This window comes from Mus musculus, chromosome 9 (assembly GCF_000001635.26).
Source record: "Mus musculus strain C57BL/6J chromosome 9, GRCm38.p6 C57BL/6J".
Classification (NCBI taxonomy): domain Eukaryota; kingdom Metazoa; phylum Chordata; class Mammalia; order Rodentia; family Muridae; genus Mus; species Mus musculus.
Window position 1 is genome coordinate 73749800 of NC_000075.6, and position 16972 is coordinate 73766771.

Here is a 16972-nt window from a genome sequence, read left to right on the forward strand (position 1 = left end):
CTATTTTGGGAGAGCCTTTGATTTTGAGGTAAGTAATGATTTTTTAACCTGTCATTCTGCTCGTTTATTCTTCTCTCTTAAAGCCCAGTTTGGCTGTTTTAACTGAAGAACTCCCCGGTAGTCTTACAGACCGCAGTAGGCTCCATTTGTTTACAGGTTTTTCTGCAGTTCCCCATAGTTCTAATCACCTGTTAATGACTGTGCCTCACTATACCACACATGGAGAGCAAGGATGGATATTTTACCACTCACAGCAGCACTCAGAGCCTAAGCTAGGCCCTGTCTTATTAAATCAAAACACTAATTTATATGACTAACCTTAGCCTTAGTTGGCATATAGTAAAATTATTAAGTATGTGGAAAGCATTTTTAATGCTAACCATAACCATCTGAACATATCTCCAGACCTTTCATGTTCCACCGAGACCCTTCTTCCCTGACTGGAGATCCTTGCTAACACTTCACCTTCAATGTTTTATGTAATTTATTCTGCAAGGAATGATTTTCAACACTCATTACTTAGAAAAGATTTTTTTTAACCAACTAATTCACAAGAAAGGTCTCACTGTAGATAAAAGTTAAATGTGGTATTGTCCATGGTGCCTGGTACTGTCCAGGCCGATGACTGTAATGACCATTGGTGGATCACAAACATTCACTGAATGATTATCTAGAGTTGTTTAATAAAAAAAAAATCATGTGATACTTTAAATGGATTCCTTTGGCTAATAGCATGTTGCTAATTGTTCTGGCTTGTTTTGTGTGTGTCAGTTTGACCCAAGCAATAGTTACCATAGAGAAAAGAGCCTCAGTTGAGGAAATGCCTTCATGAGATCCAGCTATAAAGCATTTTCTCAATTAGTGACCAATGTGGGAGGGCCCAGCCCATTGTAAGAGTTGTCACCCCTGGACAGGTAGACCTGGGTACCATAACAAGGTAGGCTGAACAAGCCAGGGGAAGCAATGCAGTAAGCAGCACCCTCCATGGCCTCTGCGTCAGCTCCAGGTTCTTGACCTGTTTTAATTCTAGTCCTGATTTCCTTTGGTCATGAACAGCAGTGTGGACGTATAAGCTCAACAAACCCTTTCCTCCCCAACTTGCTTCTTGGTCACGATGTTTCATTGTAGGAATAGAAACCCTGACTAAGACACTAATCTATTTTAAACCTTTGAAACCTTTCACAACAAACACTACATTCTAAAAGACATGTAGTTTTCAAATTATAATAAATCACATATGCCATAACATAATTAATCAAATATAAAGAAACTAAAAAATAAAAATTATATAATTAAGATTTTTTTTTTACTTAGGCATGGTTTGATGAATGCCCTTGCAGTGCTTTATCTATGTAAAAGTAGAAAAACAATAATATTATTTTTATATTAATTAACAGATTTTAACAAGGAAGGCCAGTTTTGGTGTGTGCAGACAGTCCTTAGACCTTTAAAAGGATTATGGATTGTCTCATGTCCTGAAAAGCCTCTGCAGAAAGGAGAGGGAATGGGCTTTTCAGATCCTAAACTAGTGTTTGGTTTAAAAATTCTCTGTGCTGAGAGAGAAATCAAGGTATTACTTTAATACCTTATTTTTTGAAGTGTTAGGACACTGGACAGAAATAAACAGCTTTCTTTATTGTAAGTATCATAAAAATATAAAATGACTGAAAAATAATCAGGCTTCTTGCCAAGAGTAGTGAGTGCTGTTGTAAGCCATCAACAGCACGCCATCTGCCAATGTTAATAGATACATCAGGAGCAATGCTTGGCTGTCTCTGTGTCATGCTCTCCCCTGGTTTCCTGCTACACTGCTAATTGATGAAGGTCCATTTTCTTAGCACTCCATGGGGTTCCCTCTTGAGATAATATAAACCAAGAACTTTACATACTTAAAAGAATCTCATTATGATAGCTTGAAGAAGAGTATGATTCTTGTTTGAGACAGTGTCCCTGCACTCGACACTCACTGGGCTCATACCTTTCAGGAGAGAAATGCCGAAGTGGCATGTGGCACAGCGTCACTATTTATAGACGCAAGCATCAGTGAGATCCACAGGGTGAACACTGTATACAATGTGACCTTTGAACTGTCCTTTAAACAAGAAGTTCTCAGCTACAACACTGCTCCAAGTTTACCAGTGTAAAAAACTGGACACAATGTCAGAATGGATTAACCCATTTGCATAGCCATCTTGAAAAACTGATCCATGATCTTAATATTTATTTAGGTAAGGTTTTAGTAGAGCCAAAAGAAAAACCCGAGTAAATAATACTATTTTACTTATATTATTACATTAGAGATGATAATTATCACACCCCAAAGAAATTTTAGTGTTCTCCCCCAAAAAGGTGGAAAGGGATACAGGGAGTGACTTGGAGACCAAAGGATAGTAGGACACAGCATGACACATGTGCCGTGCATTCACTATGGTCAAATGGATACACACTTGGATGTATAATTATTGATATTTACTTTTGTATTTCACAAATATCCCCCTTGTATTTAATTGCTTAATAAGTTAAAGCAATTTATTTATTAATTTATAAATAATAATTATTGCTTACTGAATATAATGCCAACCTGGCCTATAGAAATGAGATCTTCTATAAAATAAAATAAAATAAAATAAAATAGGACAGGGAAGGGAGAGAGCAAATAAGAAAAAGATATGACTGAAAATGAAGAAAAGAAAGACCCAGAGTTGGCAAAGATGAATTTCTTACAGGGCTGATTTTACAAAATCGAGAAAATACAAGTAGATAATAATAGGACTATAAAGACACACATCTTTACAAATTTTAATTAGACAAGCAAGTAGACAGTATTGAATTCTAAAGTATAGAAAGAAGAGGTTGGGATTGACAGCCAGTGGCAAAGTACAGGCCTAGTGTGTGTGAGGCCTGGGGACAATTCCTGGCACTGGCCATGATGACAATACCAGCCAAGGGAAGATAACCTTCCATAACTGACATGAGTATTAATTCAAAGCCAAGTCAAGAGTTAGTATTTAAAGAACATGGTTGCAATTGTAGAGGAAATGACTGGATGCAGGAGTCATACAGACTCACTCAAATCAGCACCAAGTTCTGGTGATTTAAGGCACGTTTGGCACAGCACCTCACTCAAGCTCACAGACCTCAAGCAAAGGGAAGTGACTGAACTGTTTGTCCTGAAGCTAGTTTAATATGGGTGTCTCAAGTAGTCAAGGATTTGACAAACCAAAGGCTATTTTGATGTATGCATGTAAATATATATATAAAAGGTACCTATATATACATGTTATATATGTTATATTGTATGTATATAGACATATAATATATGCCATATATGCTTATATAATATAGTATATACAACGAAAAACCAATATGTTTATATTAGTAATCATATTAAAAACTCGAGGCCAAGAGAGTGCTTATAATTTGCTCTAGGCCTTCAAGCAAGTAAACGTGGAATTGTGTCCCTAAGAACCTCAAGCTAAAGATTGTATTGAGATAGAACAGAATTGAAATCTAAAGTATAGAAAAAGGAAGTTGAGGTTGACAGCCAGTGGCAAAATATAGGTCTAGTGTGTGTGAGACTTGGGGACAATTTCTAGCACTGCAGGAGAGATGTCTCACAGAGTTGGCTGCTTTTCAGAGGACCTGAGTTCAGTTCCCAGCAAACACAAACTTAAAAAAAAAATCTTTAAAAGAACAAATGCCAGACCAGTAGAAGTACTTGTGGATAAGACATAATTGTAAACTGTATCACGATGGCTAATTTCCATATCAACATTTCTAGAAAGGAATCCAAGCCTCATCTGGCAGGAGACAGGGAGGCAGGCATTCCTACACAGGAAGCAGACTGTCTCTAGTGTTACTCCAGACATTAGAGCCCTTCCTTATCACTTCTCGGCCTTTTGGCTGAGATCAAGTGTAGAGCCCTTCCTTTTTTGGAAGAAATGACTGTGCTTTTGACTGTTTATCTCTCTAATACTGAAATGCCACTGCCTGCTGTTTCTCAGGCAGCCAGATCACTCCTTTGGTGCACAGGCAACGCCCCTGTCCTTTCCCCCTGGGAGTACCCAGAAGGACTTCAGAGATGCAGCATGGAAATCGTTCACTTCAGCATTTATGTCATTTGCCCATGTAATGACGGAACCCGACAGCTTGTCAGGAGTGACATTTAATATGCCTGCTCTACACAAGTCATATTTCATTACCTTTCAAGAGAGGGGCCCCAGGGAAATGAGCTTGGTGGATTTGAGAGGAAGCTGATGCAGTCCATTCATCTATCTAACACCCCCAGATAAGTTCTCTGCTCAGGGCTCCTTTAAACAAGAAAGGCAGTATTTTTAGGTTGCTGACAAATAGATTGATGGGTCATTTACTGAAGGGAAGATGTGTTCCTTGTCTTGGGTCTCAGGAAATGCAAGGCATCCCACTGACTTCTACTGTTTGCTGAAATAAGTCTTCACATCTCAAATGAAATGGTATATTGTAATAGCCAAAGGGCTTGGAAACAAGCTTTTTGGTTCTGATTTTTTTTTTTTTGCTTTGTTTTGTTTTGGAGTTACCAGGGATTGAATCTAGGGACTTAGAGTGAGTAAACACTGCCACTGAGTTATAATACAAGGAGAATGCCATCTTTTAAAGTATAAGAAAGTCAAAATACAGAAGTTCTTAGTCAAATCCTTCAACTTTATTTCCTTGAAAGAAAATGGGCAAATTGCTTGGGATTCTGTGAGTTTTTTCTCTTATGCTAGAAGTAGATTTCATGTTGTATTGATATCATACTTTATATTACAGAATATCATAAACCTGATAGGTAAGAAAAAAATGGAAGGACATAGTTAAAGTATTTTTAATCCTCTGCTACAACAGAAAATCTATCAAGATGCATGGGATGTGTGAGGAATGGCAAGAGTTTCTCTGCCCTGTCACAACTCTGAATGAGCACCTGTGCACTGAAGCATCTGTGTGTGTGTGCATGTGCATATACATGTATATGTGTGTATGTATATATGTGTGTATGTATATATGTATGTGTGTGAGAGTTTGTTATGTGTGTGTATGTATGTGTGTATATGTGTGTACATGTTATATGTGTGTATGTGTCTGTATGTATATGTGTGTGTATGTATGTGTGCATGTATATATGTGTATGTATGTGGGGGGCTGTATTCTGATAGAAAGGTCTAAGAAAGAGCTTAAAGATGCAAGAAGACAATTACAGGAAGCAGAGCAAAAAATATGAAATGCATTGTTAGTAGAAGCCAGGTACAGTGACAGTTAAAAGGAGATAAGAAATGCTCACATCATGTTTGTCCTGTGATGATGACAGAGAGAGAGAAATTGGAAACATTAGATCCAGGAAGGTTATTATGCTACCTTGGGTCCTGAGAGCCAAGACAAGGAATACAGTTTCCCTTCAGAAGTAACTAGGTGCAGGAAGAACCCTGAGACATTTTATGCAAATCCCTGTCTGAGTGAGCAGGATTGAGTCCCTGCAGCAGGATGGCCAGGACACACACATTGTTAACTTGTCCTCTCTCCCCAAGCTGTACCTGAAGCCAATTATGAGAGAACTGCTGGGAGTGACCAGCTATCAGCAGGTTTTAAAGCTCCCTCTGGGCTTCTAATGAGCCAGGTTTAAGAATCGCTGACCTAGATTTTGGCATCCTCCTTGTGTCTTCTAAGCAGAATGGTTCTTGCATTCAACAAGACCTTGTAAAACATCTACGTTGTGCCTGACATTGTTCCAAGCAGTAGCAGAGAGAGAGAGAGAGAAGGAGAGAGAGAGAGAGAGAGAGAGAGAGAGAGAGAGAGAGAGAGAGAGAGAGAGAGAGAGAGAGAAGAGAGAATTTAATGAGAACAATGAATGGCACACTCAACTGCCCTCCAGAACATCAGAGGCTGTGTGAAGAAATTAATGCCAAATCCTCATATCCAGTCTAATGAGGAACAGAACAGTAGCTCATTGATATTATTCACTAAGCCCTATGTTATCCAAATGCTAAGCACATATGTATTCCCATAATCTTCTGTTTTGCTAGTACTTCACTTTATATGTAAGAATGTGCATTATGTACAGAAATAACAATATTCATTATGTGGCATGTAGGAGCCTGGCAATACCACCCCATGCCATACCATACCATACCATACCATACCATACCATACCATACCATACCAAGAAGGTCACAGTGAAATGTTGGAGGAGGAAACTAGCAATTCAACCAGAAGGGAGAGGCTGCCTTAAGTAAAAGAAATTTTCAGTATAAAATACCTTTAGGAGTTTCCTGGGGGGTGGAGGAAGCTAAACAGTTACGTGCTATCAGGGTAGAATAGAAGCCATAGAAACATAAAGGTGTGTGAACATCACCTAGAGTGAAGCCAGAGCTCTCAGGAAGTTTAGTTGGGGCCAACCAGGCATTCCTTGTGTTCCCAGTCACTCCTGGGACATTAGGCTAAGCATGACAAACAAGATCTCATATAAAATGATTATGCTCCCGAGGATCTGATCAGTACAGTTAGTAACTGGCAGGGCACTTACCAGCTCCTCATTATTCAGTGATGTCCTGATAACCATAGCAAGGGAGAGACCAGATTTCCGGGCAGCCAGGGTCTGAAATAGGCAGGATAATGCTGGGTTAATATATGGACTAAGTGGCTTGTGTGCATTTCAGAAAGCAAAGATGTAATAACGCTAGCTGTTGCTGTTTTGGCGAAGGGGATGTTGACATCAGACCAGCTTAACTGGAACTCACTGGATGTCAGAGCTGGAGACCCCAAACCCAACCTGACATTTGACCCTTGGCAAGATTGAAGTCCATCTTAGAGCTATGACTACTTAAAAGTTTCTGGGATAGCAAGACGTGTCTAGAACTTTGTTTTCCCCCAGGATACAGATAGTCACAATCTGTTATGAAACATGTGCACTGATATTACCCAGCCTTACTTGAGAGCTGATCTGAATTGCACCAGATACTGCATGATTCTCAGGGGGTTTGCTAGAATATTCTGCATATTTTGTGGGGATACATACCCTTGCACACCTTTAAAAGTGAGTACCATGGTGTGCAGAGGGACATCATCTTAAATAGCCTTGCTTACAAAACAGCCATCACTACCTGCTTCCTAGCCAAACGCCATGCTATCAGAAACAGCTACAGAGAAATATAGAAACCAGAAATTCCAAATGAGATATGGGTATGTCACCCTACCAAGAGCAAAGGGAAGTCAGATGGGAGAATTCATCCCTATGGGCCCATCTGTTCAGAAATACCCTCGGACATACACCGAAGTCAATAAGTTACCCTGTGTCCATCTCACTCATTGTGCTAACTAATCTCTAAAGGTTACTTCTGAAGGTCTTGCCCAGGATAATTGTATTCTTCATCCTTAATAACAATGCTCATTCATGTCTGTTGCTGGGATAGAACATCTTGGGGGAAGGTAAAAGTTTATTTGAATTATAATTCCAGGTTACAGCCCATCATTAGGGGAAGTCAAGATCAGAAGTCAAGCAGCCAGTCACACTATCCATAGTCAAGAGCAAAGAAAATAGGAGCCTGGTTTGCTGCTTCCTCCTCTCTTATACTATCTATACTCTCCCTACCTAATAAATGGTGCCACCCACAAAGGACTGGATCGTCATCCATCAGTGGTCATTCAAGGAAATCCCCACATATATACCCATAAGCTAACTTAATCTCCATAATTCTTCATTAATACTCTTATCAAGGGATTTTAGGCTGTATCAAGTTGGCAGTTAAAACTAACCAGCATAAAATACTTGTTCCTAGTTTTATATTTATCTTACATTTATTTTGTTTTTAGATTTGTTGTGTATATATACACTTTAGATTCACAGAACTGAACTTGATGTTGAATTCTTGGAGAATTTAACAGTAAACCTCCCACCCCATGCATGTATGTGTGTATCACTATGTAGCCCAGGCTAGCCTAGAACTCACTATGTATGCTAAGTTGGCCCCTAAATCACAGACAGTTCTTCCTTTGCTAGCCTCCAAGTGCTGGGATTGCAGCTTAAACTTCTTCTTTCCAAGTAGCTCTGTTTCACAATCTTGTCCTCTTTTTCCCTCATGAATAAAATCACCGTGTGCTTGAGAAGAGCAGAGAATGATGAAATAAATTGAAAAGCACTTACCATGGCCTGAAGATTCCAGGAGCAAAAGGAAACAAAGTTTAAATATTTAAACATATGAGAAATGAGAAGAATATAAGAATGATCTCTCAGTGTAATTTTTTTTAAGTGTCCACACTATCCTGGCAAGAATCTGAGCTAACTACACCAAGATGGCATGCAACCTTCTTTGACAGTAGAGCTTAGTAATTTAGCTAGAGTGCATTGTCACGCGTTAGAAGACTGCTTATCATTGTATGTTTCAATTATAAAGCCTGGAGTCTACTGGGCTGCAGTGAACAAACCCAAAGCTTTAAAACGTCATAATTTGATCTTGTAATCCCCCCCCCCCCAGTACTGAATATCAAAGCTCAACCCGACAGCTTCCTTGGTCTTCTGTGCTATTACGTTTAGCTCAATCATAAAGTCAGTTGAACTAGAAACCTGTAATTTCCACTGATGTCACAAGCAGTTGAAAGGTTAGAGCCCTTTCTTTCATCAGATGCATCATAAAGAAATAACGAATGTGTTAGTGCTAGGCATATTCTGGCCCTGGATATTTTACTCTATGAAATATTTATGGGGGAGGTAGTCAATGAGAAAGGATTTACATTTTAACCAAGAAAACATCAAGGTATGCAGCCAGTGAGAATTAAGCAGGGGTAACTCACCACATCCCGCACAATAGGCAATGTCTTTTTCCTGCGGAGGTCAGGCATGCTATCAATACCATACAGTCCACGCCCAGCCCTGAATGGGACACAGAAACAATGATTACAACAGTCAGAAGTGACATTGTCCAAGAGAAAAGGTCTCCACTGTTCATCCTATAAAAGACAGTGAAAGTATCAAATGGAGGCCATGGTTTTCAATGAATTTGCAAACTAGTGAAGATCCAAGGCTCTAGGTCTTTGTCTAGGGTGAAACTCCAGCTGCTGCCCCTGCTGACGATTTTTGTGTGGACATGCTGTTTTCCTATCAGTATCACTGAGAGAAGATTCAAAATTTTAGGTACATAGAAGTTGATATCTCTAGCAGAAATCATAGCCAAAAGTATTCCTGGTGTAAGAGTGCTTAAGACATCTTTGTTATCTAAGTTCCATTAATTTTTTGTTCTGTGTGCTGCAACAGCATAGACTCAGCTCCAGATGATATCCCAAGGACCATGGGAAACGTCCAAGCACTGAACCATAGACTTATTTTACCTGAATTTATCTGACAAATAAATAGACAAGATTAAAACAATTTCTTGTCCTTTATAATTTGTAATAGTAACAAAGGCTGGGTCAGCTAAATATTCATCTCAAGTATATTGACTAAAAGAATTGCTAAGAATACACTAATTAAACTAGTGAGGTAGATGCTTAAATAAATATATAAAAAGAGTAATAAGGGGCTGTCAATATATGGCTCAGTGGTTAAGAGCACTTGCTGTATAAACATGAGAACTTGAGTTCAGATCCCAGCACTGCAAGAAGCTAGATGTTTCACAAACTTCTGTAACTTCAAGATAGGGGTGTGTGGAGACAGGAGGATGGATGGACAGGGCTTGCCTAGAAAATTCAAGCCGGGGCGGGGTAGGGGGGGAGGGAGGGAGAGAGAGAGAGAGAGAGAGAGAGAGAGAGAGAGAGAGAGAGAGAGAGAGAGAGAGACCCTGCCTCAAAGGCATAGGCAGAGAAGTAGAGCAGAGGCTAGTCCAGTGGATGCCCTTTTCTGACTTCTGTGTACACACATGCATTCTTAACATGCTCACAGACTCAGACACACAGAGAGATAGATACATAAAATAAATCTTTAAAAGCTTGAGTGCAAATTGCGAAGCTGAATATAATTGCATAGATATTTCAATATATAATTGAATATATATTTGTAAGTTTAGTGTGATGCTGTATGTGTCTGTTATTATTGCCTAGAAAATATATTGAAATGCTGTTTTTCAAATTTAAAAAATGTAGCTATCTGTGTGGAGTGAAGGCAGGTGGGAGGAGACTCACATTGGTAAACAATGCTGAGGTTGGCCTCCTTGCCTCACTTTTGGTTTTGGTTGTTTTGAGAGAGGGTTATGCATAGCCCAGGCTAGCTTCCGATTCTCTTTGTTGCCATGGATGGCTCTGAACTTCTGACCCTTTCGCCTTTACCTCCCAAGTGGTAGATGTCAGGTCTGTGCCACCATGACTGCCTTCTATGGTACTGGTGATTAAACCCAGAGCCTTGTGCATGCTCTGCAGACACTCTACCCACTGAGACACATCTCAGCTCCAAGGATGGTTTTCATTGCATCAAATCTTGTCATTTTGCACAGCCAGTTAGGTTCTCAAATTGATGACAGTGTCTCCTTATGTGGACTTGGTCTATAAATCTCTGTTGATGCTTTGCTCATCTTCTGAGGATTAGCACACTCACTATGAACAGCCTAGCACCTGTCAATTGTGGCAGGCTGGCAGCTCTGCCTCTATGATGGCCTATAAGAGTTGATGACAGGTTATTGGTATTTTAGAGCCCCATTTTCCATTGACACAAAGTTGGCCTCTGGTGTGGCTTTTTTACCTTGACAGAGAACAATTTTATCTTGCTGGAATTTTTTTTTTCTTGGTGGCCATAGTTTTAGTTTCAATGCCTTTCATGGAATGTATTTTCATGAACTATATTATCAAATAAATTATCAAAAGTATCCTACAACTCATTAAGTAGTAATAAAAAGTATCAGTAATAATGATAAAGCAGTAATGAATGGATAATAGAGGTACTCCTAAGTTTGGAGATAAAACATCACATGACAGAATAAATGTGAAGCTGGAAAATGCTTCAGAAGGCTAGCAAGGTGCCAACGCAAAAGAACTTCTCTGCCAATCAGCAGCTTCAGTCTGAATGCGGCCCCACATGTAATCCTGAGCTTACTTTAAAATAGGAGGCTTTTCAAAAGATCATGGTCCATGAGCTTTGTAGATGATGTCACGACACAATGTTGAAAGGTCGAACATGCCTGACTTAGGTCATAGGATAAAGGAGGGAGTTGAATGTGGGCAGGGATCAAGATGAATGAAAGGAGACAAGGAGGAGGAAGTGACATGATTTGTTTATGAGACCTAAGATCCTGTTTGTCACTGTGTGGTGAAGATGATAACATGTGAGCCAAACATGTAGTCTGTCCCAGATAATAGGAGGCTGAGGTGGAGAGATAATTTTTCTGATCCCAGGAGTTTAAGCAATTCTGGGTAGCACAGAATGCTATCACATCTCAAGAAAATAATCTGAGGCCAAGCAAGGCACCTTCTCCCCACCCCACGCCCCTGCAAATTCCCCAAACTAATAAGTTTAGCTATTGCCCAGAATATTCTAACTGGCACTCTAGGCCAGGGGCTGTAACATTCACAGTGAATCGAAGCTTCAAATTTGGGGTCACAAAAGTGCTATTGGTGACAGCAGCTTCTTCTTCTCTTTCTTTACCCCCTCTTCCTCTTGTCCTTCATCTTCCTCCCCCTCCTTCTCCTGTTCTTCTTCCTCCCCCTCTTTCACTTACTCCTTTTCTTCTCGTTCTTTTTTCCATAATAGAATAGATTTTGTCTTCGTATTTTATATTTTAACATTTGATTTTAACTAACAATTGTGATGTTTGTGGCATGAATTATATCGTTTTACTCTCTATATAAATCATAGAAAGTTTCAAACACATTAACTCATGTCCCCTTCTCACTCTTGATATGCAGCACGGACGTAGCATGTTCTTCCGAACTTTAAAAAGCTGCAGACTAAGAAAAGGAAAAAGAACCAGAAACATCTATTTTCCCACAACTCTCTTCACAAAGCTCACCAACCACCTGCTAGAATCTTCTCCTGCTTCCAAATTCTACCTTCTCCACCACTCATAAACACACAGCTCACATGCTATGCAGTAGTCTCAACAGTATTTTCTGTATCATTCACACCAATTTTAGGCTGTGATTCTAAGAAGTGTCTGCTTTTCTTCCCTCTGAACCATAATATTACAAGCTGTGCATTGGCTGATACTTTCCACAACACTGCACATCCGTCACACTAACTGCCGCCTTCAGGTATTTCAAATGTTTTGACTTGTAAATAATACAGCTGCCACAGCCAGGGCAAGAAATGTGATCAATTAAGACGATGATTGAGAAAGAGGTCATGTAAACAGAAGTGTTGTGTAATTGAGTGTGTATATTATTTCCTATCAGTTGCCATTTCAGAAATGTTTTTCTGTTTTCTTACAGAAAATGATTCAAATTGCTGAAAGGTATCTGGAACCTTAAGCTAAACTGGAACTCAGACGTTCCAGAGGTTCCCATGCTTCTTGGGCTCCTACTTCTCTCCTACGATGGTTTTAGCATGGCATAGACATTCAAAGACCCAGCTAAGCCTCAGCACTGTGGGATAATGAGTGCAAGGTAGATCTATTATGTATCTGTGTGTGTGTGTGTGTGTGCATATGTGTATTTATGTGTGTGTATTTATGTGTGTGTGTGCATGTGTGTGTGTGTTTATGTGTGTGTATTTATGTGTGTGTGTTTGTGTGCATGTGTGTGTGTGTGTCTGTGTGTGCATATGTGTATTTATGTGTGTGTATTTGTGTGTGTATGCATGTGTGTGTGTGTGTCTGCCTGTCTGTGTGTATGCAGGCACCCATGGAGACCAGAAGATGGTATCAGATTCCCTCAAACTGGAGTTATATAAAGTTGTAAGGCCTTCTAGTACAGGTCTTGGGGCCAAACTCAGGGCCTCTGCAAGAACAATTAGCACTGTTAATGATGGAGCCATCACTTGAGCCCACAAAATGAATTCTTAATCCACACAGGTAGGTGCTGGTGATTTCTTTCTTTTTTTTTAATTTATTTTTTTAATTAGGTATTTTCTTCATTTACATTTCAAATGCTATCCCAAAAGTCCCTCAGACTCTCCCCTCCCCCACTCCTCTACCCACCCACTCCCACTTCTTGGCCCTGGAGTTTCTTCGTACTGAGGCAGATAAAGTTTGCTAGCCTCTGGCGATTTCTTTTAACATCAAGTATAAATTTCTTTTTACTTTTACAATTTTATCATCACTACAGTGTGTGTGTATGATATATATATATTTACCATGTTTATTATAGTGAGATTTTAAAAACTTATACTATTAGGTAAAATAATTTTACTGTTTTCTTTGCTTTTCTGCTGTTTATGTTTCTTCCCATAAAACTCTTAATTCCAATGAACATGGGTTTCTGTTATTCGTGTTATTAAAAAGTAAATAGAGAACAAGCTCTCTACAAAATATATATTTTGTAAATTTTGAGAAGTGGCTGCATCTGTATAGAGAATTAATGATTATGTTCTTGTTTTCAAAATTATTTTATTTTATGTGTATTGATATTCTCCCCGCATGTATGTATGTGCATCACGGGCATGCCTTGCCTGTGGAGGCCAGAAGAGGGCATACGATCTCTTGGGACTAGAGTAGATGGTTGTGAGTCAGCCTGGAGCAGCCAGCGTTCTAAACTGGTATGCTTTAACCTAATTCTCCGGTCATATTATCTTCGAAATAGAACTGATAACATACTAAGTGCATGGATACTGGAAAAGAACTCTAGAAAGATGCTAGGAGAAGACAGCACAAGAAACAGCATAGCTCCTCACAAGGGCTCAGTGTGAGTTCTTCAGGGGAGTCCATTACAGCTGTAAACATAAATGCCATCAACAAGCAAAAGAGTTGTGTTGTGATGAGCGGTGAGCAAGTGGAACTTAAACACTTCTGTGGGCTTGCAAAAGTGTCAGCATGGGAGGTAGGTAGTATGAGGACTCCTCAGAAAGTTAACAGGCACAGTGATGGTAAATGACTGACCACATGGGTGATTACTGAGATAGATCCATAGGAAGTGGCATAAATATGCCAAGGAGATATGTGAAGCCCTGTGTTTGCTGCAGTCTCATCCATAGGAGACAAGATGATAAAATTAATGAAATGTCCACATGCAGATGAATGACTGAGGGAACGTGGCATACCACAGAATGCTACCCAGTCATTTGTGACAATGAATGTGGCCCTGAAGTACACCAGGCACAGAACCACAGATGGCGTGATCTCTCCATAATAGGGATTTAAAGATGTTGAACCTGTGAAATGACAATTATCAGGATCTGGGGTGGGTGATAAGCAGAAAGGACCAGAGAACTATCCATTAGAGGATATCCATATGAAGTTTAAGCTGGATACTGGTACCTCAGTGAATATAGTTAACATATTGTGTTTTCAAAAATTGCTGGGTGAATACTAAACATTTTTATTGTAAAAATGGTTAATATGTGATATAATGTATATCACTTAGCTATAGGTTTCATTCTCCAGTGTGTATATACTTCAATGCACTGTACATAATAAAAGCATGTATAGTTTGTTCTGCTCATTAAAAAATAATAATCATAGGTAATATTATTTACAAAAAGAAACATAGCAAGCATTTTCCCCAGAAGTTGATCTGTCTGAACATAAAGCAAAACCATTTGATTTCCACCTGAGGGTGATGGATAACTGGCTAATATCTATTGGATAGCTAATTTCTGTCTGAAATCAGAAAATGGGTTAACTACTTATATACAAAAGACGTGTTAAACTAATTGAAGTCCTAAAAACACAATGCCTAGCGTTTCTGATTTTTTTCTGGGTTTCCAAGTCAATGGTTGGGGATAGCTGTGTGGCTCATCTTCTTAGAATTAAGGTACATTTAAGACTTTGAGAGATTAATAACAAGTCATTCTAAATCCATTTAGTTTAGTCCTTGACAAGTAAGCAGTTAATAGTGAGGGTTTTTTTTTCTAAATATGATATTTTCACATACATTTGACACAGCTGTTCTGACAATAGTCTGTACCCTCTGGTTGTAAAGTAGCCGAGGTATTTCCTTCCCACCCCACCTCTGGTTTTTATTTCTGTTAAGAGTGAATGGATATTTGCCTGTGGAATGGAAGGTGCACTCCGGATGCAGCATTAATCACTGGTTACTAGATGCTGTTTGAGCCCACATTTAACCCCACCTAAGACATCAGACTATTGCTCACAAACTAGAAATGCCCAGGGCATCACACAACACACCAGTCCATCTTTTCCACCATCTAACAGGAGGGACAATGACTTGACTCAGAGATAATGAACCAGAGTCCAAGCTTGACAACCTGAGTTCAACCCCAGGGTTGCACATGGTAGAAGGAGAGAACCATGTGCTACTCATTCCTTCTCACTCAGCACTCCCCGTATTTTAATTGTGAATATTAGAATACTATGCCTGTCATATTTTCATTGATTTTTTTTTCTACCACTCAGATTCTCCATCTGGCTTCTTGATTCTTCCTACCCCCGAATGAAATGGCTGCATCCACCCTGCTGTAAGTGTTTAGCTACGAGACCAATGTGATCAGATGTATGTTTTAAGACCAGCCAGCAGTATTTTTTCTAATATATTGGGGGACAAATCAAGGACGCAGAGAGATGGTCTATGGATTGTAGAAGTAATACTATATGTCTTAATGGATTCCTTAATGAGGGTCACAACTGAGGTGGCTTCTCCATTTTCTTTCCCAGCCCTACATTTCACTTTATGAACTTTGGTAAAACCCCCAATTTGAACTACTATAATATTTTAAAGAATAAATGGCCTCTATGTCAGAGACACTTTGTGTTCTCTAAATTACTTTCTCCTTCCCTGGGCATTTGACCCCTTAAAGTTCCATAATGCCTCTTAACAATTTAGGTGGGGCTCTTTGGTGTTCTCTCTCTCTCTCTCTCTCTCTCCCTCCCCCTCTCTTTCTCCTTCCCCTCCTCTTCCCTCCCCCTCCCTCTCCCTCTCTCTCTCTTCCTCCCTCCCTCCTTCTCTCTGTCAAACCATGTTCTTTTAAAGCACACTTCCAGAAGCATTGACCTCCTTATTTCCCACAATTTTTAAAAAGCTAATGGCACTGAAGTTTTCTGAAAGAGATACTCTTTATGAAAGCTTATTATTCTGGTGGAAAAGGGGGGTATACGCCACATTTCTAATAACTAAAGATGGGCTGCACAGGTGGCTTAGTGGTTGCTACTCAGTTTAGTTCCAAGCACCCACATCAGGTGGCTCAGGACTGCCTGTCACTCCAGAACCAGGGGACCTGACGCCATCGTCTGGCCCCTGTGAGCACCTGAATGCTAATGATGCATATACAGAGACTCAGACATGCACTTAGGCACATACATGTGAAAAATAAATTGAGCTCCAAAAATCATCATTTTTTTTCATAGCAAAAGAAAAGGCTACAATGCTACTCTATGGGGTAAAACCTGAACATGGCTTTTGAGTGCGTAGCCAGTTTTCTCAATTAGGCTTGGGGACAATGTAAGCTGTCAGAGATTAACTTCTAACCACTCAATTACAGTATATGTCCTTAAGATTTATTGTCTAACACATTGTCAGCTAGATAGTGCAGCCCTTTCTAGGGCTCATGTTTCCCCTCATCACCTCCCACCATCCTGTGGTTTATATGCGCCCAGATAACCCTCATACATTATTGTATGCTGCAGAGCAGGAAATATGCAGCCCCCACACCTTCTCATAATTAAGCATCAATTACAATTTGAAACCAATTTCCTTTAAATTAAAACTCATGCTGGATAGGGTCTCCCCTTAGAGAGCTAGTGCTATATAACTTCTGTAGTAACTGTGAAATTGTGTGTACAATTTTACCTTGGCTTGGAGCTAATTTCCTTAGTAATCTTTTCCGGGAAATCTCTGGCTCCATTTACACACAGTTTGCAAAATACAATCATTCGTAATTAATGAAAGGCCAGCTGCTTAATAGGCTAGACGCAAATACCATTAAATGGAATCA

The 16972-nt window shown here is 39.6% G+C and overlaps 1 protein-coding gene across 7 annotated transcripts in view; it reads right to left on the reverse strand.

Moving 5' to 3' along the window:
- The window catches only part of Unc13c (unc-13 homolog C), a 528734-nt gene that overhangs the window by 270378 nt on the left and 241384 nt on the right, over positions 1 to 16972 (reverse strand). For 5 of the 7 annotated variants that reach the window (XM_006510931.4, XM_006510928.4, XM_030244179.1 and 2 more), the window contains 3 exons: positions 8800 to 8878; positions 8153 to 8158; positions 6536 to 6607 (listed from right to left, as the gene is read on the reverse strand). In XM_006510931.4, coding sequence (XP_006510994.1) covers positions 6536 to 6607; positions 8153 to 8158; positions 8800 to 8878 — 157 coding nt within the window. The remainder of the gene's footprint in view (positions 1 to 6535; positions 6608 to 8152; positions 8159 to 8799; positions 8879 to 16972) is intronic. The other 2 variants (XM_006510934.4, XM_006510932.4) reach the window with 1 other exon arrangement.